The 22,531-nt window shown below is 46.4% G+C and overlaps 1 protein-coding gene across 2 annotated transcripts in view; it reads right to left on the minus strand.

The window, feature by feature from the left end:
• Nucleotides 1–22,531, minus strand: part of BUB1 (BUB1 mitotic checkpoint serine/threonine kinase) — a 365,871-nt gene that overhangs the window by 278,823 nt on the left and 64,517 nt on the right. For both annotated transcript variants that reach the window (XM_077283132.1, XM_077283131.1), the window contains exons 13-15: nucleotides 20,666–20,846; nucleotides 15,229–15,319; nucleotides 8,124–8,389 (exon numbers count right to left, since the gene is read on the minus strand). In XM_077283132.1, coding sequence (XP_077139247.1) covers nucleotides 8,124–8,389; nucleotides 15,229–15,319; nucleotides 20,666–20,846 — 538 coding nt within the window. The remainder of the gene's footprint in view (nucleotides 1–8,123; nucleotides 8,390–15,228; nucleotides 15,320–20,665; nucleotides 20,847–22,531) is intronic.

The following is a 22,531-nucleotide window of genomic DNA, read 5'->3' on the forward strand; positions in this document are numbered from 1 at the left end:
GCCGGTTTCTGGGCCGAGACCGAAGGGTACATATGCGTTATGCATACTATCGGCCAGAGCCAATCCAGTGGGCGTGGCCTCGTTCCATACACTTGTATGAAGTGTATGAAGCTCTAGGCGCGCCAACTGGACAGACAGGGAATATGCATAACGCAAACATACCCTCCAGTCCCGGCTAAGAAACAGCACTAGCGGGATTCACAAGTCTGCAGTCATATAAAGTGACTGCAGACTTATCGATTTGAACCAGACAACCCCTTTAAGCCACATTAAAACAAAGGGCTAATTATTTTCAGACAGCATATCCTACACCGTGTTCCAAATTATTATGCAAATTGGATTTAAGTGTCAAAGATTGAATTATTTTGTTTTTCAAATAAACTTGTGGATGGTATTGTGTCTCAGGACTCAATGGATCCCTGAAATCAATCTTAAACACAAGTGATAATTAGTTTTCCAGGTGATTCTAATTAAATGAAAACTACTTAAAAATGATGTTCCACATTATTAAAGGGAACCTGTCACCCCGTTTTTTGAAGGTGAGCTAAAAATAGCGTTAAATAGGGGCAGAGCTGGGCGTTACATTAGTGTCTTTGTGTGCCTTTATTACCCACCTATGCTGCCGAAATACCTTTGTAAAGTCGCCGTTTTCTGCTGTCACTCACGCTGGTCTGGTCCTATGGGCGTGGTGACAGCGCTGTTTCTCCCCCAGAATCCTGCTCATCATTACGTTGGTGGCGTAGTGGTGTGCGCATGTCCAAAAGGCGAATCCACTGCCCAGGTGATGAAAAACAGCGCGATCTGCGCTATTCAGCCGTTTACCGGTGGGCGCGGCCATCTTTCCTGTAGCCGCGCGTGCGCAGATGGAGCGCTCTGCTGCCCGGGGCTTCAGGAAAATGGCCGCGGGATTCCGCACGTGCGCAGATGGAGATCGCAGCGGCCATTTGCCTGAAGCCCCGGGCAGCAGAGCGCTCCATCTGCGCACGCGCGGCCACAGGAAAGATGGCCGCGCCCACCGGTAAACGGCTGAATAGCGCAGATCGCGCTGTTTTTCATCACCTGGGCAGTGGATTAGCCTTTTGGACATGCGCACACCACTACGCCACCAACGTAATGATGAGCAGGATTCTGGGGGAGAAACAGCGCTGTCACCACGCCCATAGGACCAGACCAGCGTGAGTGACAGCAGAAAATGGCGACTTTACAAAGGTATTTCGGCAGCATAGGTGGGTAATAAAGGCACACAAAGACACTAATGTAACGCCCAGCTCTGCCCCTATTTAACGCTATTTTTAGCTCATCTTCAAAAAACGGGGTGACAGGTTCCCTTTAAGCAAGCCACAGGTTTCAAGCAATATGGGAAATAAAAAGGATCTCTCTGATGCTGAAAAGCATTAAATAGTGCAATGCCTTTGTACAAGGTATGAAATAGGGATTTTTGTGTTACTCACCGTAAAATCCTTTTCTCCGAGACGCTCATTGGGGGACACAGGACTGTGGGTGTATGCTTCTGCCGCCAGGAGGCTGACACTAAGTAAACATAAAAAAAGTTTAGCTCCTCCTCCGTCGTATACACCCTGACACTGGCTACCAGAGAATCCAGTTTGGTGCAAAAGCAGTAGGAGAAGAAAATAATATAACAGCATAAATACAGAAAACTCATGTCTAGAAAAGTCCTACTGACTGATACATCCAGATATAGCAAAAAACAGCCATCAGGCTACCAGGGAGGGAGCGGTGTCCCCCAATGAGCGTCTCGGAGAAAAGGATTTTACGGTGAGTAACACAAAAATCCCTATTTCTCCTTCGCCTCATTGGGGGACACAGGACAGTGGGATGTCCTAAAGCAGTCCCTGGGTGGGAAATAACTCACCAGTAATAATTATCCAGACAACCGTTGTCTATAAGTGCGTCACTGCCGCTTGAAGAATCCTTCTACCCAGACTTACATCTGCAGAGATCTGGGAGTGGACATTATAATGTTTGGCAAAGGTATGCAAACTAGACCAGGTTGCAGCTTTGCAAACTTGTTCTGCTGAGGCTTGATGCCGAATCGCCCAGGAAGCCCCCACTGCTCTAGTGGAGTGGGCTTTGATTCCAGCCGGAACCATCATGCCCTTGGCGCGATAGGCCTCCTGAATGGCCGCTCGTATCCACCTGGCCAGGGTAGATTTCGAGGCCGCGCAACCCTTCCTGCGACCCTCTGGGAGGACAAACAGAGCATCCGTCTGACGAAAAGGAGCTGTTCGGGAAATGTATCTCCTCAGTGCTCTCACTAGATCCAACATATGGAGAGCTTTTTCCACACGGTACATAGGCGCCGGACAAAAGGAAGGAAGAACTATATCCTCATTAATGTGGAACGAGGAAACCACCTTCGGCAAAAAGGAAGGTGCTGGTCTTAGCACTACCTTGTCCTGATGAAAACGTAGAAAAGGAGAATGACAGGAGAGGGCTGCCAGCTCTGATACCCGCCTTATGGAAGTTATGGCCACTAAAAATACGACTTTCCAAGAAAGTAAAGTCAAGGAAATATCTTGAAGAGGCTCAAAAAGGAGCTTCCTGCAATGCCCTTAAGACCAAATTAAGGTCCCAAGCTTCCAAAGGAGTTTTATAAGGAGGGACCTTATGAGCAACTCCCTGAAAAAAAGTTCTGACCTGACGGTTAGTAGCAATCCTGCGTTGAAAAAGTACCGATAAGGCCGAAATCTGCCTTTTAAGAGTACTTGGAGCAAGCCCTGAATCCAGGCCTGCTTGAAGAAAGGCTAGAATATTTGGAACAGAAAAACGCAAAGGAGGCAGTCCGTGCTCTCTACACCACGAAAGGAAAACCTTCCAAGTGTGATGGTAGATTCTGGCCGAAACGGCTTTACGTGCACGGATCATGGTATTTGCTACCTCTTGGGAGAAACCTGCCTGGGTCAAAACCCAAGATTCAATGGCCAGGCGGTCAAACGTAGGACCTCTGAGTTCTGGTGGTAAATTGGCCCTTGAGATAGAAGATCGGGACGATCGGGGAGCCGCCATGGGACCCCGGTGAGAAGCTGTACTAGGTCCGCATACCAGGTTCGTCGCGGCCAATCCGGGGCGATCAGAATAGCAGGCACTCTTTCCGACTTGATCTTCTTGATTACCCTCGGGAGTAGTGCCAGAGGAGGGAACAGATAAGAGAGATGAAACTGGTTCCAAGTCAGCACTAGCGCATCCACGGCGATTGCCTGTGGATCTCGGTACCGGGAGACAAATCTGGGTACCTTGGCATTCCTCCTGGACGCCATTAGATCCACGTCCGGAGTCCCCCATAGTTGGCATATTTGCTGAAATACCTCGGGATGTAGAGACCATTCCCCGGACGCCAGACCCTGACGGCTGAGGAAATCTGCTACCCAGTTCTCTTCGCCCGGAATGTGGACTGCTGAAATCACCGAGTGATTCCTCTCGGCCCAGAACAGAATGTGCTTTATCTCCTGCATGGCTGCCTTGCTGCGGGTGCCCCCCTGATGATTTATGTAGGCCACGGCTGTGGCATGGTCCGATTGAATTCGGACAGGGCGACCCGCCAGAAGATGGTGGAAAAACTGCAAAGCTAGTCGAACTGCCCGAATCTCTAAGAGATTGATGGGGAGATCTGATTCCCGAGGAGACCAGCGCCCCTGAGCTGTGTGGTGAAAGAACACTGCTTCCCAACCTAGGCGACTGGCATCTGTTGTAACCACTAGCCAATTGGTTGGGGGAAAGGGCTTTCCCCTGAGTAGGGACAAACTGTTTAACCACCATGAAAGAGCCTGCCTGACCTGGGGAGACAACCGAAATCTGTGGTTGAGGAAGAGAGGATTCCTGTTCCATACTGTTAATATTGCCTGTTGGAGAGGCCGAAGGTGAAGCTGTGCAGACGGTACTGCCTCTATTGTTGCAACCATCCTTCCTAACACCCTCATGCAGGCCCGGATCGTATGAGGGTATGGTTGCTGGAGATTCCTCACTTCCCGCCGAAGGGTTAGGACCTTGTCCTGGGGAAGGATTGATAGGGCTTGAGAGGTGTCGAAAATCATGCCTAAAAAAGGAATCCTCGGAGATGGTTGCAGGGATGACTTCCTCAAATTTACTAGCCAACCCAGACGAGAAATGGTGTCCATGGCAATGCTGACATTTTCCTTGCAAGCTTGAAAGGTTGGCCCTTTGATCAGAAGATCGTCTAGATATGGCAAGACTACTATGCCTCGGGAGTGCAGAATGGACACTACAGTTGACATAACCTTCGTGAACACCCTGGGGGCAGACGCCAGCCCGAAGGGTTAAGCCGTGAACTGGAAGTGTAGGTTGTTTAGAGCGAACCGGAGAAATCTTTGATGAGGAGGAAAAATGGGAGTATGTAGGTAGGCATCCTGAATGTCTATTGAGGCCAAGAACTCTCCCTTCTCCATTGAGGCAATGACCGACCGGAGAGATTCCATCCGAAAGTGACGAACACGGACAAACCTGTTTAAGCGTTTCAGATCCAGAAGAGGTCTTACTGTTCCGTCCTTTTTGGGTATTACAAAAAGATTGGAATAAAACCCCTCAAACCTTTCTTCCCTTGGAACAGGAGAAATGACTCCGCTGAGACAAAGGGACTCTATGGAGTTGTACAGGTCCTGTCGGTGGGACTCGGACCAGGGAAGACGGGATGGGAAGAACCAGGGAGGAGGCTGACAGACCAGCTCTATCTTGTAACCTGCAGACACGAGCTCTCCCACCCACCGGTCGTGGATTACTTGAAGCCAGACCTGGTGAAACAAAAGTAGACGTCCGCCTGCTCTGTTGGAGGCACTCCGAGGAGGCTTCCAGTCACTTGGCCGAAAACCTTTGAGTCCTAGATCCTCTGGATCTAGTTGACTGGGAACGCATTCTTCCCCCCTGGTTGGACGTATAGGAGACCCGAGTGTCTCGATCCTGATTGGGTCGACCCTGAGTAGCAGAGCCCGATGCTGGAGCCCATCTAGCATTACGAAAGGGTCTGAAATGGGCCTGGAATTGGCGATGAAAAGGCTGTCTAACCTTCTGCTGCGGAAGAAACTTGCTCTTCCCTCCTGTGGAGTCAGAAATCAGCTGATCCAGCTTCTCTCCGAATAAGCGACACCCCCTGATACGGAAGGGTTGTAAGAGATTTTTTTAGAGGTAGAGTCTGCCCGCCATGTTCTTAACCAGAGTGCCCTTCTAATGGCAATTGCATTAGCAGCAGCAGAAGAGGCACAGTCTGCAGCATCTAAGGATGCATTGATCAGATAGCTACCGGCAAGTGCTATCTGAGAGGACATTTCCGCCAACTCTGCTGGCATATCCCTATCTTGAAGAGCCCTTGTTAAAGACTCTGACCATGACACCATAGCTTTAGCAACCCAAGTTGCCTCAAAAGAGGGAAAAAGTGCAGAACTTGAAGCCTCAAAAACGGAACGAGTCAAGCTCTCTATAAGACGATCCGTAGGATCCTTAATTGATGAGCCACTAGGAAGAGATAGCAAAGTGTTAGAGGCTAAACGGGACACCGGAGGATCTACAGAAGGATTTTCTGCCCATTTACTACATAGCTCAGTAGCAAAGGGATACCTAGCCTTCAAGGCTTTTTGCCCCGAAAAACGATAGTCCGGGTGCTCCCAGTTACGCCGAATCAGGTCCTCAAACTCGGCGTGAGAGGAAAAAACTCTATGGGCCCGTTTAAATGAGACCTTGTGATCTGAGGATAAGGTGAGTTCGTCCTCTATCCCCAGGGACTGATTGACAGCCTCAATCAGGCTATCTACAGACTCCTGATACCCAGGAGTCTCAAAATTAAGGGACTCTTCTGACTCATAGTCTGTCTCAACTTCCCAGCTCTCTGCAGGGGAAGCTCCAGGATGCCGAAGCACCTGACGGTCCAGGTGACGCTATGTGAATTTGCTTTTCACGCGTCTGTCTTAGCGCGAGCGCGGCCCCTGCAGGCCAAAGGCTCCTGAGACCCCGAGGCCCTCTCCAAGATAGATGGACTGCTGGTCCTGACTGCCGGGGTCTGAAGGGATTTGCTTGCTTCAGTCAGGGACGCCATGGATTGCGACAAGGACGTGGCCCATTCCGGTGGAACTGCCCCAGCCTCTGCTCGAGGGGCAGGAGCCGGAGAGATTGCTGGAGAGCTAGCGGGGGGGGGGGGGGGCTCCTGGGCGCGTTCAGAGTCGCAGGCCTCGCAGAGACGATTACTCTGGGCATGCGGAAGTGCAGCATGACAAGCCACACAAACGGTATATAAGACCGTGTGAGTTTTGACCCTTCTAGACATGGTATCCGTAAATGCTATACCCAGGGCCTGAGGCTGGGGAAAATAACAATGCTTCTGCTGTCAGCCGAAGGGAGAAGCACTTACACCAGTCCTGTGTCCCCACGAATACAGTGTGGACTGAAACCCCGATGCAGGTCCCATGTGCTACTTTTATCCCCAGCAGATCATAGGAGGCGGAACCACCGAGATGCGATGCGGCCTGTAGTAGGCCTCGATTTTTTCCTAGGCCAGGAAAGGAGAAGGAAAGGAGGGGGAGGAACCGGAATTAGACGCGCCGGAGGGGGCGGAGCCTCACAGCGCAGTTTGCTGGTGCCAGAATGACCCGGAAGTGCATGCTGGACACCGGGCCGAGGCCTGATGACTCGGAAAAGGCAGCGGCGCCGGCCGCTCTGTACTGCTGCGGCGCAGGTATGCACCAGGAGAACCACGGTGCTGATGGAGCTCTGGGGGCTGCAGCGTCCGCTAGATCGGCGCAGAGATGCCTGAAGGAGGCCTTTAAGGTAAAATGCGCTGGCGTCAGGAGCCCCTCCTCTTCTCTCCTCATGCAAGCAGAGTACACAGGGCCAGCATATAGCAGGAATCCAGCGAGGGAGAGCCTGAGCAAAATGACGGTGCAGGAACCCTAGCTCCATTTCCTGAACTAGGACAAGGAGAGGGACCGTCCAACACCCCATCTTATCACCGCAGCGGAGCAGAGGTGTAGAAATAGGGGGGCCACACGGACGTCTAGGGGTACCTGTACAGCCTAGGGTCTAAATACCTCAGGGTGGTCAGGACCACGTCCGGTGAATGATCCCACGTTGCGGGAAAGGATATGTGGAGAATACTCGCACATGCTTGCCCGTTGCTGGTTTTGGGGAGATCGGACCCTCAACAGGGTCCGTCGCCCCCTTCAATCCATATAATGTGGTGATGATGAAAGGGTCCAAAAGGATTCAGACACTAAGCAAGAACTGGATTCTCTGATAGCCAGTGTCAGGGTGTATACGACGGAGGAGGAGCTAAACTTTTTTTATGTTTACTTAGTGTCAGCCTCCTGGCGGCAGAAGCATACACCCACAGTCCTGTGTCCCCCAATGAGGCGAAGGAGAAAACAGATATTTCACAAAAACTTTAGAGTGATCATCATACTGTGAAGAGATTTATGACTGAAACAGAGCACAGAGTTCATGCAGATAAAGGAATAATAAGGAAGAATTCTGCCAGACAAATTCATTGTAACTTGGCTTGTTAGGATGTTTGGAGTTAAATTGATTTTTTGTGCAGTGAATGTGACCTCCTAATGCTGCAAATTCGCAAATGAGCATTTTCAGTTCTTTAAAACATATCAAATATTTAGAAATTCTACTGTGCCTAATTAATTTGGAACAGCGCATTTTGAGTTTGTATTCATTTTGGAGATTATACTGTTATCATTGGGAGGTTTCATCAATAAAATTTGATGTATAATCTAACGGGTGATGACTTTTATTAGACTGACTGTCATTTGCACCGACCATTTAGGAAAATCCGAGTAAAATATCATTTGCATAATAATTTGGAACATGGTGTATAAATATCTGAGAAGTTGAGAAATCTCATTTTTGGGGGACTTTTACTTATCCAGAAAATGGACATAATCTGCTCAATGGACACCACAGGTAAAACCTATGGAGAAATTATGAACACACAGAAAGGGGTTCTAAATATAGGAGTGTCAAAAATACCTGGGGCTGGAAAAAAATGACATCTCAGGCCACAAGTGGCCCAAACCTGGCCTAAAGCATGTTAACTGAAGTACTGTATATTAACTGAAGTTTGATGACTATAATGTACTACAGACAAACATCTATACCTGATTTTTGAATAGTTGGTTCAGTCTCTTCAAAATCAACGTCATCACATACAATGAATGGCCGAGTTGTGATACCCAAAGGGTCTTCCAAATTTACTGCACTGTGTTGTGAGGAATGAGAGAGCTGACATTCTGCCAGGCGCTTTCTGGAGCTCTCAACCTCATCTTCTTGTACAGCTACCTGTGGAGTCACCATACTACAGGAGGAAAGTGGCGGAGCCCTGCCTGCCATTCTAGATCTTTCAGGACTGAGTTCTTGAATAGGGCTATTAAAAAAAGAACAAAAAACATTGGTTACATCAAGTCACATATTAACATATACAGTGGCATGCAGACGTTTGGGCACTCTTACTGTTATTGTTAACAGTTTAACAAGTTAAAGGGAACCTGTCAGCAGTTTTGGGCGATAAGATACGGCCACCGCCTTTCATGGCTTATGCATAGCATTCTAGAATGCTGGCAGTCCGGCCCGGTTGGTGTCGCAGGTCCGGGTCCGGCACCTCCCATCTTCTTGTGATGCCGTCCTCCTGCTTGCTTCATGGCTCCCTGACACCTTGCTCCTGCGCCGACGTACTTATCTGCCCCTGTTGAGGGCAGAGGAAAGCACTGCAGTGCGCAGAAGCCGGGAAAGGTAAGAGGCCCAGCGCCTACGCACTGCTGTACTTTGCTCTGCCCTCAACAGGGCAGATAAGTACGTCTGCGTAGGAGCGTGGTGCCGCGGAGCCATGACCCAAGCAGGAGGACGGCATCACATGAAGATAGGAGGCGCCGGACCCGGACCTGCGACACCCATCGGACCGGACCACCCTACAGGTGAGTATAATAAAACTTCTTTTTCTAGTCTTTCAGGTCAGATCGGGGGCTTTTCTACAGCATGGTTATAGGATGTTTTGCCCCCAGCAGTTCGCCCCCGTTTGTCCTTGTGGTTCATGAATTCCCGTCCGTCATCAATCCATATGTCACAAAAGCACTGTACAGAGTGCTGCACTTTTGTGACATGTTAAATCAACCGTTTCCATCTGACGTCACGGGGAACCGCTAGACTGCACTCCGTGACCCAAGGAGCTGCAGTTGTGACAGGTAAGTATCATCCCGGGGGGCCAAGTGCTGGGGGCAAAACATCCAAATCCCACTATATATATATATATATATATATATGTCTAAGGGTCACTTCCGTCTGTCAAGGAAATGCCGTTTTGCTGATTGGTCGCGGGCGCTGCTATTAACCCTGTGTGACTAACTTTTTACTATTGATGCTGCCTATGCAGCATCAATAGTAAAAAGATCTAATGTTAAAAATAATAAACAAAATAAAAAATCATTATATTCTCACCTTCCGTCACCTTTCCCGCTGCTCCTCGCGACGCTCCGGTCCATGCACTGTGGTCTCGCGAGATGATGACGTAGCAATGCATTCTTGGGACCGGAGCGTCGTGAGGAGCATCGGTAAACGCCTGGGCTGGATCCGGGGGCCGACAGAAGGTGAGTATATAACTAACTTTTATTTCAATTATTTTTTTTTTAACAGGGATATGGTGCCATAATTGCTATATACTACGTGGGCTGTGTTAGATACTGCATGGGTTGTGTTGTATACTACGTCTCTGTGCTATATATTACGTGGCTGAGCAATATACTACATCGCTGTGCTCTATACTACGTGGCCTGTTTTATATACTGCATGGGTTGTATTATATACTACGTGGCTGTGCAATATACTACGTGGCTGTGCAATATATTATGTGGCTGGGCAATATACTACGTGGGCTGTGTTATATACTGCATGGGCTGTGTTATATACTGCATGGGCTGTGTATTACATACTACATCTCTGTGCTATATACTACGTGGCTGTGCAATATATTACGTGGCTGTGCAATATATTACGTGGCTGTGCAATATATTACGTGGCTGTGCAATATATTACGTGGCTGTGCAATATATTACGTGGCTGTGCAATATATTACGTGGCTGTGCAATATATTACGTGGCTGTGCAATATATTACGTGGCTGTGCTATATACTATGGGGGCTGTGCTATATACTATGTGGGCTGTGCTATATTTCTCTGCTGTATCTGTGCATCATGAATCGTGGTATGTGTTAAAGAGGGGGGCCCACTAAGACTTTCGCCCGGGGCCCTCAAAAACCTGGAGCAGGCCCTGGCTTCACTGATTGGTCACGCCTGGCCGCGAACAATCAGCGACAGGCGCAGTCCGGCCGCGAATTGGTGCGGAATTTGAACCACGCTTCGCTAATTGGTCGTGCCCGGCCGGCCGAATCCGGTGTATAAATTGCATTATTCTGAAAACTTCAGACATATTCTAGAATACCTGTTGCATTAGAATCGGGCCACCATCTAGTGTACGTGTACATATATATATATATATATATATATATATATATATATATATATATATATATATATATATATATATATATACATACATATTATATATATATATATATATATATATATATATATATGTATATGTATATATATATATATATATATATATATATATATATATATATGTATATATATATATATGTATATATATGTATGTATATATATATATATATATATATATATATATATATATATATATATATATATATATATATATATATATATATATATATATTTTACACCCCCGAGTATAAGCCGGGGCACCTAATTTTGCCACAAAAAAGTGGGAAAACTTATTGACTCAAGTATAAGCCTAGGGTGGGAAATGCAGCAGCTATTGATACATTTCAAAAATAAAAAGATACCAATAAAAGTAAAATTAATTGAGACATCAGTAGGTTATACATGTTTTTGAATATTCATATTAAATCAGGAGCCCCAAAAGATGCTCCATACAAAAATATTCCCATATAATGCTGCACAAAGGTTAACGATGACCACATAAGATGCCCCATATTAAAATATGCCCCATATAAAGCTGATGTGATTAAAACATTTTTTTTTTAATGATATACTCACCACTTGTCGCTGCCCCTCAGCGTCGCCGTCCCTCTGCAGTGACTGTTCAGGCAGAGGGAGCGCACTAACCACGTTATCGCGCCCTCTGGTGTGATCGTCACAGCCAGAGGACCCGGAAGACACAGAGCGGTGGTGGAACGGGGACAGGTGAATATTGCATGTTTCACCCTCCCGGCACTGCATATCAGTCCCTGCATCTCGTGCGCCGGCATTTCTCTTCCTGTCTTCCTTTCCTGTGCTGAGCGGTCAGTGATACCGCTCATTAAAGTAATGAATATGCGCTCCACTCATATGGGAGTGGAGATGTGTGCATATTCATTACTTTAATGAACTGTACCACGTGACTGCTCAGCACAGCAAGGAAGACCGGAAGAGAGATGCCGGCGCCTGAGATGCAGGGACTGATATGCAGCAACGACACCAGGAGGGTGAGTATGATGTCTTCTCCTCCCCCACCCCGCCGGCATTGACTCGTGTATAAGCCGAGAGGGTCGCTCTCAGCACACAAAAAAAGTGCTGAAAATCGGCTTATACATGAATATATATACACACACACACACACACACACACACACACACACACATATATATATATATACATACACACATATATATATATATATATATATATATATATATATACATACATACACACACACATATATATATATATATATATATATATATATATATATATATATATATATGTATGTAATTTTTTTGCCTAAGATACAAAGGAAATGTGTCATCTTAACTTTAGGCCTTTTCGATCGTTTCATCTTTAAGGCGAACCTGTCAGCAGGTTTGGCCGATATAAGATATAAATATTAGTGTAATTGTTTTCTTTGGTTTTTTTTTTTACATTTAAAAAAATTACAAAAAGGAAAATGGGCCATTGCAAAAGTTTAGTTTTGGAGATTTTTGTGCTTAGATAACTTTGACCAAAGATTCCGACCTTAATTAGTCTGTTAGGGTTATGGCTTGTTCAACATCATTGTTAGGAAAGACCGGGTGATGCAAATTTCCCAGCTATATAAAAAGCCAGCCGCCTCTAACCTTTTGCTAAAAACAGCAGTTCTTCTAAGCAGCTGCCTAGCACTCTTATAATGAAAACTGTGGATGCCCACAAAAACAGGAGAAGGCTATAAGAAGATAGCAAAGCATTTTCAAGTTGCCCTATCCTTAGTTTGAAATGTAATTAAGAAATGGCAATAGGAACAGTGGAGGTCAAGATAAGGTCTGGAGGACCAAGCAAAATTTCAAGCTGCTCATAGGATTGCTAGCGAGGCAAATCAGAATCTCTCCCCCCCTTGACTGCAAAAGACCTCCTGACAGATTTAGCAGACTCTGGAGTTATGCTACATTGTTCTACTGTTCATAGACACCTGGCACAAACATGGCCTTCATGGAGAAGTCATTAAAAAAAAAAACTCTGCTGCATCTGCACCATAAAATTCTGTGTCATTGGTACGCAAAATAAAATCTAAGCAAGTCTGATGCATATTAGAAACAAGTCCTTTGGACCTGTGAGTCGTGGCGATGAGCTGTTGCGTTGTCACACCCTGACAACCCACAAAGGAAACACAAAGTCCTGTCTGCTGTGTGTGATAAATACCAAGTAGAACACTCACATTAGATTCCAGGGTTCCTTCTGGTGCTGTACTCTCAGCTCCAGATTCTCGGTTCACACAAATAACTCCAGACTCCATGTCCACACTCAACAGTTCAATTTTACTTGAAAACAGGGTTCTTGATACAGACATAGCACAGTTTACATTCATTTGCATTCCTGGAACTCTTCCTGACAACTTCCATCCTGAAGACATTTACATTCCTTGAGCTCTCCATGTCTCTTCCAACAACTCCTGTCCCACAGACACTCCCTTTCTCTTCTGCGGCACCGTGACCCTAGGTCCACCAACTTCCTCCCATTCCCCCTGTCAGGTTTCAATTGGAAAAGGTAAAAGGTGTGCTCAGCTCTGCCTAGTCCTGGCCGTAGGCCCTAGATCCTCTTTGGAATGGTTATTTCATTAGATGGTGACCACTCACACGCTGCTTAGCCTGGGATCCCTCATTGCCTCAACAATCTTTACCCCCATGGTTTTCCATCAGCCCTCTGTCACTGCTGCATCACTTCTCTTCACTAAACAGGAAGTCTCCCCACTATAACCCACTGCTCTGTACTACATCCATCTCTAACTCATCCCAACCCGGAAATTTTCAGAAAACCCCTGATTGTAACTATACTTGGTCTGGCACTCATTTCCTACCTCTATTGCTACCTTTCTATATCTTTCCCTAGTCTCATACAAAATAGATGTAAAGCACATAGACATTATAACATCATTAAACGAATACATCAATGTACATAACACTCTAGAAAACAGCATATATCTGATGCCAACACTGTTCAGGGAGGGAGATGCACATGGCAGCCTCTGTCACCCCCTTACAGACCGATGAGATTACAATAGAACTCTATGGCCACAATGATCAAAAAGTATGTGCTGAGAAAAAAAAGGCACAGAATTTCAGGAACAGAACATCTCGCCAAACATTAAGCATGGGGGTGGATCAATCATGCTTTGGGGTTGTGTTGCAGCTAATGGCACAGGGAATATCTCACGGGTAGAAGCAATAATGGGTTTAATGAAATTTCAACAAATTCTTGATGCAAACATACCACCACCTGTATAAAAGCTGAAGTTGAAAAGAGGATGGCTTCTACAAATGGATAATGATCCTAGACACATGTCAAAATCCACAATAGATTACCTCAAAATACACAAGCTGAAGGTTTTACAATGGCCCTCACAGTCTCCTGATATGAACATCATTGAAAATCGGTGGCTAGACCTCAATATTGCAGTGCATGCAAGATGACCCAAGAATCGCACAGAACTGGAAGAATTTTCCAAGGAAGAATGGATGAAAATCCCTCAAAGAAGAATTGAAAGACTCTTGGCTGGCTACAAGAAGCGTCTACAAGCTGTGATGCTTTCAAAAGGGAGTGCTATTAGGTACTAACCATGCAGGGTCTTTTAAAGTGTAAAAGATATATAGAGCTAGAGATATACATACACACATAAACGCACACACTTTTTATTTTGCCTAAAATACAAAGTAAATGTGTCATCGTTAACTTTAAGCCTTATAGAGATTGTTTCATCTTCAACTTGCTTAACTGTTCACAATAACAGTAATTTTGACCAGTGGTGCTTAAAGGGAACCTACCACCCCGTTTTTTAAAAATTAGATAAAAATAGTGTGAAATAGGGGCAGAGCTGGGCTTTACATTAGGGCCTTTTCGGTGCCTTTACACCCCCGTTAGGCTGCCCAAATACCTTTGTGAAGTGGCCGTTTTCTGCTGTCACTCAAGTGGGTCAGGTCGGATGGGCGTGGTCACAGCGCTGTTTGTCCCCCAGGATCCTGCTCATCTTTACGTTGGTGGCGTAGTGGTGTGCGCATGTCCAAAGAAGATCCACTGCCCAGGAGATGAATAACGGCGCGGTCTTCGCTATTCAGCCGTTTACCGGTGGGCGCGGCCATCTTTCCTGTGGCCGCGCCTGTGCAGATGGAGCGCTCTGCTGCCCGGGACTTCAGGAAAATGGCTGCGGGATTCCGCGCGTGCGCAGATGGAGATCGCGGCGGCCATTTTCCTGAAGTCCCGGGCAGCAGAGCGCTCCATCTGCGCAGGCGCGGCCACAGGAAAGATGGCCGCGCCCACCGGTAAACGGCTGAATAGCGAAGACCGCGCCGTTATTCATCTCCTGGGCAGTGGATCTTCTTTGGACATGCGCACACCACTACGCCACCAACGTAATGATGAGCAGGATCCTGGGGGACAAACAGCGCTGTGACCACGCCCATCCGACCTGACCCACTTGAGTGACAGCAGAAAACGGCCACTTCACAAAGGTATTTGGACAGCCTAACGGGGGTGTAAAGGCACCGAAAAGGCCCTAATGTAAAGCCCAGCTCTGCCCCTATTTCACACTATTTTTATCTAATTTTTTAAAAACGGGGTGGTAGGTTCCCTTTAAACTTTTACGTGCCACTATATTTACATAGAGATACATACAATTTATATATGCAAATGTAAACCAGTATTTAATACCTTAGTTTCTTTTTTTTGTGTGCCTGTACAATTTTGTCCTCAGAATCGTCTAAACCCATGTTACATCCATCATCCGTTGTCACTGCATTTTCTAAAAGGTGAAATATACATGTTTTAGCAGTAATTACAAGTCTAGTAGTCTAATATTTTCCTCTAAACAAAAATCATTTCAAAATACATTGATCAGACAAGAATTTTCCACAGTTTTTACATTCTTAGAAAAGTGAAAGCAGCAAGTTACCCGAAACCCAGAGTAAGAAGTTTGGTTTAACAGATGTACATCATTTTTGAGAGGTCAACTAAACCCCTACATGACTGAGCAATTTTTTTTTTATAATTTTTTTTTTTTTTTTTTGCTCCCATGTTCCAGGAGCTGTAACTTTTCTTTCATGGCAGACCGAGACAACTGAGGGGCCGAAAACAGTGGACCACGGGCAGCACCGCGCACGCCCGCTCACTGTCTCCGCAGTCACTCTCCATACACGCTGACTGCATTGATGGAAAAGGGGCCTCCAGATCCTTCCTCCACCAATCAGCATGTGAAGCAGCTGCCGCGATGACGTCATGCAGCTGTGTACTGCGAAGAGTCAGTGCACCGCACCAGAGACAGAAGCAGAGCAGATCACTGTGGGAACGGGAGAAAGGCAAATATGTGGGTTTTATTATTTATGTATATGGGATGTTTGGCTGCACATGGGGAGGCTATGGGGGTCTTATGAAATTGTGGAGGCTATGGGGGTCTTACGGAATTGTGGAGGCTATGGGGGTCTTATGGAATTGTGGAGGTTATGGGGGTCTTAACATGAACATGGGGAGGCTGTGTGGGCCTCAGATGCTGGCCCTGGGGAGGCTGTGTGGGCCTCAAATCCTGGACCTGGGGAGGCTGTGTGGGCCTCAGATGCTGGCCCTGAGGAGCATGTGTGGGCCTCAGATGCTGGCCCTGAAGAGGCTGTGTGGGCCTCAAATCCTGGACCTGGGGAGGCTGTGTGGGTCTCAGATGCTGTCCCTGGGGAGGCTATGTGGGCCTCAGATGCTCGATATATTAAGTACTGCAGTGAGCAGGCGTCGGGCCTCTTTGACCTTTCCCGGCACCTGAGCACAGCAGTACTTTGCTCTGCCCTCAACAGGTCAAAGTACGCCTGCACCGGAGCCGCAGCGTGAAGCCAAGAAGAGGACGTCATTGTAAGAAGATGGGAGGCCCCGGACCACGACGCCCATCGGACCGGACCACCCTTGGTTGAGTATAATCTAACCTCTTTTTCTCATCTTTCAGCATACATCGGGGGCTTATCTACAGCATTACAGAATGCTGTAGATAAGCCCCTGATGCCGGTGGGCTTAGCTCATTTTCAATTTTGGGGGTGACAGGTTCCCTTTAAGATGATAGATTGGGATATTGATGGTTTATCAGCCCCATACTGGCGAGTCCCAGCTTGCACTTCCATTAGGAGTGCAGATTGATATAGTGCCACCCGACTTGGCACAATGAAGTTCATCTTGACACTCCATACCGGGAAGGTAGACTGGGGAAATTGATGGTTAATCAGCCCCCATATTGGCGACAGATCGGTGTAGTGTCACCGGACTTTTGACAGTCAAGTTCATGTTACCACTCCATACCAGTAGAGTAGGTTCGGGCATTGAGAGTTTAATCACTTAGCCTCCACAAGGCCATTTTATGACTCCAACTAGGAGCCTTAAGTGGACTTACGGTGGGTTTATTCTACTTAGCGCAGCCATGTCCATCTAGCACCTCCAACTAGGAGAGTAAACCGAAATGTAGAGGTTTATCATCTTAAATGCTTAGCAGTTCATCCTATGACACCAGACCAGGAGGATCAAGTGGACTTACACTGGTTTGTTCAGCTTAGCCATGACTAAGCTACAAATTCCACTAGAAGGATAACCTGGAACCTAAATGATTATCCAACTTAAATGCCAATCAGTCCAAATTATGATGCCAGACCACGAAGATTAACTGGACTTACAATGATTTCATATGGATGATCACAACCCTGACCAACTCCAACCAGAAGGATAACTGGTAGGTAGCTATTATGCCAAGCTAAAAAGTGAAGGTGAAAACTGGTTTTGGCGGTAAAAGAGTGATTTACTATTATAATTTAAAAAAAAAAAGTTTTAAAAAATATTAACCCCTTAGGGACCGAGACAGTTTTGACCTTAATGACCAGGCCAAATTTTACAATTCTGACCAGTATCACTATGTGGTAATAACTCTAGGATGCTTCAACGGCTGTTTGACAGTCACGACACATGCATGGAGAGCCCAACAAACAGGCGATCCAGGAAGCAGGGTTCCCTCTGCAGCTTGTTCGGCAAGCGTAATAGCTTGCCGAATAAGAGGGAACCCATACAAATTCGCTCATCTCTACTCAAAACCATATTCAAGAAGTGTATTTACCCTTCAGTTACTTCACAGGAACTGAAGCAACATGGAAGGAAAAAAATGAACATTTACTTATTTTTTCTCAATAAATTCACTTTAGTCCCAAACTTTTTTATTTTCACAAGGTTAAAAGCAGAAAATGGACCCCTAAATGTGTTGTGCAATTTCTACTGAGTTTACAGATACCCTACTTGTGGGGGAAATCTACTGTTTGGGCGCACGGCAGGGCTTGGAAGGAAAGAACCATTTGACTTTTTGAATGTAAAATTTGCTGGAATAATTAGCCTAAACAGAGGAAACCCCCACAAATTACCCCATTTTGTAAACCACACCACTCAAGGATTTTATTCACGGATATAGGGAACATTTTAAACCCACAATTATGACACAGAATTTGATAACATTAGGTTGTCATATTTAATATATCGTCATTGGTGTTGAGCCCAAGTAGTTGCTATTCCATGGTGCTTGGGTATGCACAGAGTATCGTGGGTGCTCAAGTCCCAGCCCTGCATGTTTCTTGGCTGTTAGACACCCTAAAAATAATTAAATGCGGTGATCTGCAATACTCCGTGCATACCTGAGCACCAGATGCAAAATCGAGTAGCAAGCAATTGCACTCAACACTAGCCGCATTTTTTTTTTTTTTTTTTAACCTTTACTTTTGAAAACCGTTTAATTCTAACTAACACCCTAACACAACCCTAACCCCAAATGGAAAAAAATATTTTATAATCTTTATCTAACTAAGAGGGTGACAAAGGGGGATTTGATTTACTATTTTTTTTTTCTTTTGATCACTGTGATAGGGTCTATCACAGTGATCAAAGGGAACCAATAAGAAAAATTCCCTATTGTTGCCGGCAGATCTCGGCAGGCGCACTGTGCTTGCGTCCGCGATTGTTTTTTTTTCCAGGAACATGTGCGGAGAGCCGGATCATGACGGCCCAGGGATGGTAGAGGTATCGGGGAGGGGATGGGAGGGTCTGGATGAGGAGGGGGCATCATTTCTCTCTCCTCTGACATGTATATTAAGTCAAAATAGAGAGAAATCATTTTAACAGCGAGCACACTTAGATTCACATGCATATCAGCAGAGCAGCCATGAAAGCATTCTGCTGGCCCCAGAAAGGAGTGTTCCCGGGACTGCGCTCCGTAAATAATAGTGTGACATCAGCGTTTAATGGGTTAACAGCTCCAAATCAATGTTACATGCAGATTTTGGCTGTATAAAGGCCCCGTCTCACATAGCGAGATCGCTGCTGAGTCACAAGTTTTGTGACTCAACAGCGACCTCAGTAGCGATCTCGCTATGTGTGACACGTACCAGCGATCAGGCCCCTGCTGTGAGATCGCTGGTCGTGTCAGAATGGCCTGGACCTTTTTTTGGTCGTTGAGGTCCCGCTGACATCGCTGAATCGGTGTGTGTGACACCGATCCAGCGATGTCTTCACTGGTAACCAGGGTAAACATCGGGTTACTAAGCGCAGGGCCGCGCTTAGTAACCCGATGTTTACCCTGGTTACCAGCGTAAATGTAAAAAAAACCAAACAGTACATACTCACCATCTGTTGCCCGTCAGGTCCCTTGCCGTCTGCTTCCCGCTCTGACTGTGATCCGGCCGTAAAGTGAGAGCACAGCAGTGACGTCACCGCTGCGCTCTGCTCTCACTGTACGGCGGCTCAGTCAGAGCAGGAAGCAGACGGCAAGGGACCTGACGGACATCAGATGGTGATTATGTACTGTTTGTTTTTTTTGGTAACCAGGGTAAAGATCGGGTTACTAAGCGCAGCCCTGCGCTTAGTAACCCGATGTTTACCCTGGTTACCCGGGTGCTGCAGGGGGACTTCGGCATCGTTGAAGACAGTTTCAACGATGCCGAAATCGTTCCCCTGATCGTTGGTCGCTGGAGAGAGCTGTCTGTGTGACAGCTCCCCAGCGACCACACAGCGACGCTGCAGCGATCAGCATCGTTGTCTGTATCGCTGCAGCGTCGCTGTGTGAGACGGGGCCTTAAGCCTAGGTTCACATTAGCGTTTGTGTGCACATCTGCAGTATCATCTGCATGCGCAAACGTATGCAAAAATGCGTGCAAATGCATGCTTACGCAGTGTTTATCCACATCAGCTTGCGCATGACAGCAAAAAAGAAAAGCTGTGTTTGCACACATTTTTGCTGCGTTTTTGCATGCGTTTTTATGCGCATGCGTTTGATATTTCCAGGGGGGGGCGTGTCTCAATGGGCGTGTCTCAGTCAGTTTCTGGACATGCGCAGTCCGAAGTACGCAAGTGCATCAAACACATGCGTATGCAGGGACATACACACGCATGCGTTCCCATAGACAGTAATGCGTTTTTTTAATGCACTCATTTGCATGCCTACGCATATTTGACGGATTTTTGATGCTTCCAAAAATGCAACATGTTGGGTCGCCAGACCCCGTCGCACACTGAGAAACTATGCATGCGCACTGATGCAAACGCATGTCCCTCCGTACGCCATATTAAAGATAGGTACACATGACGCATTTGGATTGCTGCGGATGAAACGCTGCGCACAGAGACGCAGATGTGAAACCACCCTAACACAGTTGACGTCTGCTGGGCATGGTGCAGGCTCAAGCTCCTCAGCATGCCCCATACACCCACACCTGGTGTACTACATACAAGAATGTTGCACGTCAGGAAGGGGTGGTCTAGCTCTAGTGGTCTCTGTTTAAAAAGAACCACGCATGTGACCAGTACAGCTAATTAATGGGCTTTGTAGTGTCAGTGCACCCAGGAAAGAAGGCCAAGGGAGCATCGATCCTGGAGTGGTGGGAATTTACCAAAAGAGCTTTAGCTAGACAATGCTGCAGGTAGATTAGGAAGGAGACAGCATGTCATGTGCCATCAGAAAAGCCCTCGTGTGCTTACAAATGCGAGTGATATTGGTAATAACAGCACTCTAGAAAACGGCATCACAACAAGTATATGTTACAGCACAGCAATAAAAGTAGCTGCAGATTAAGTGGCAGGTCATCAATTCTACCTTTGTCTTCCACAATCCTCCAAGTAAGCTCAGGCTGTTTGGTGCTGGCAGGAGTTGATGCCAGCTGAGCGGCAAGTAAAAAGTCACTTGTACTGTTTGGACTAGAGGCCAGAGTTTTGCTACATTGTGCAGCCCATATCGTACAATCTTTTACCAGCGATTCTGCCATCCTTACTTCATGCTGTAATCGAGAAGAAGAAGAGAAAAAAAGTTAATTTTGTTTTTTTGCAAGGGAATTCAGTTGATCGCTTTTTATTACATTTTTTCATGGAGTTGTGTCAACAGCAAAAACAACCACAGTTCTGACATTTCGATTTCTATTCTTAAAACGGCATTTACAGATTGGGATCATTAATTTTATATTTTAATAGAATATGGGCACAGACCACAAGTAATTTTAGTTTCCTTATATTTAATGGGGAAAAAAGGGGAGTGAGGGGGCAATATGAACTTTTTTTTTCACTTTATTAATCTTATTAAGCGACTTGACCTAGGGTCGTCTGATCGCTTGTGCTATATACTCAACACCACAGTGCTGCCTTATATAGTAAATTAGGGACTGCTATGAATGCCAGCCATACGCTGGACTTCATAGACGCAAAGTCACGACAGGCATGGTGGTCTTCAGCAGATCCACAGCTGTCGTGCGTGCTAGCTGTGATCCACGTGCTTTAAATGCTGCTGCCAGAGATGGACAGCAGCATTTAAATGGTTAACTGCAATGGGCCTATTGTTATAGGCAAATCTTATCTGTATATCACAGCCACTACCTGCCAGGTCAGTCTGAAGTAATAGTACATGTGTCAGGAAGACAAAGGAATAGAATTAAAACCCCTCAGAATGCCCAGGTTTCTAGACCTCAAAGATTATAACAGATCGTAACAGATTTCATTGCTCAAAACATGAGACGAGCAACTGCAGCTACCGCTATCCTAAGCAATGTGTATAGCTGCCAAAGTATCGAAGATATGGGGTGTTTGTTGGGACAAGCAAGTCCATTCTGTTAGGTAGCAGCTCTAGCAGAGCCCTAGAACAAAAAGCCTCCATGTAGCCGCATGGTTGGTGGATAGAGGCATGATACGTGTCATCTACCAAAAGCCACACACGTTCAGGGCACCAATCAGAAAGAGCAATCGCACCCACGGGCACTAAGAGCATTTTACAGAACGCCGACTGTCCTGGGAACACTCTGGCTCAGATTCACTGACACCGGCGTTTTATATTCCAGCGTTAGTAAGGGTCGTGCAGGAATAAGAAGAGCCACATTCACTAGGATGAAAGTGGCGCATCAGTGGTGTGCGCCTCGCCAGAAATGTTACGCCAGTCAGCAACCCCGTCTGCACAAAAGGTTTGGGACGAAAGATAAATAAATTCAACTCTGCAATAGTTTTTTTAGTTTTGTTTTAGCAGTGCTTATTCTCTGATGACCTAGAAGCACGATTCTCCAGGTCAGTTTAATTCTTTACCATGTCCCAACATTCATATATGTTTTTACTTTCCATTTATCGAGCTATGGGAGGGCAAGGGCCTGTTTATTGCATCTCAAGCTGACTCTTTAAAGGGAACTTGTCACCCCCAAAACCGATGGCGAGGTAAGCCCACCGTCATCAGGGGCTTATCTACAGCATTCTGTAATGCTGTAGCTAAGCCCCCATGTATCCTGAAAGATGAGAAAGAGAGGTTAGATTATACTCACCCAGGGGCGGTCCCGCTGCGGTCCGGGTCCGATGGGCCTCGCGGTCCGGGGCCTCTCATCTTCATTCCATGACGTCCTCTTCTGGTCTTCACGGCGCAGGCCTACTTTGTCTGCCCTGTTGAGGGCAGAGCAAAGTACTGCAGTGCGCAGGTGCCGGGACGGGTCAAAGA

Source organism: Ranitomeya variabilis, chromosome 2 (genome assembly GCF_051348905.1).
Source record: "Ranitomeya variabilis isolate aRanVar5 chromosome 2, aRanVar5.hap1, whole genome shotgun sequence".
NCBI classification, from domain to species: Eukaryota; Metazoa; Chordata; class Amphibia; order Anura; family Dendrobatidae; genus Ranitomeya; species Ranitomeya variabilis.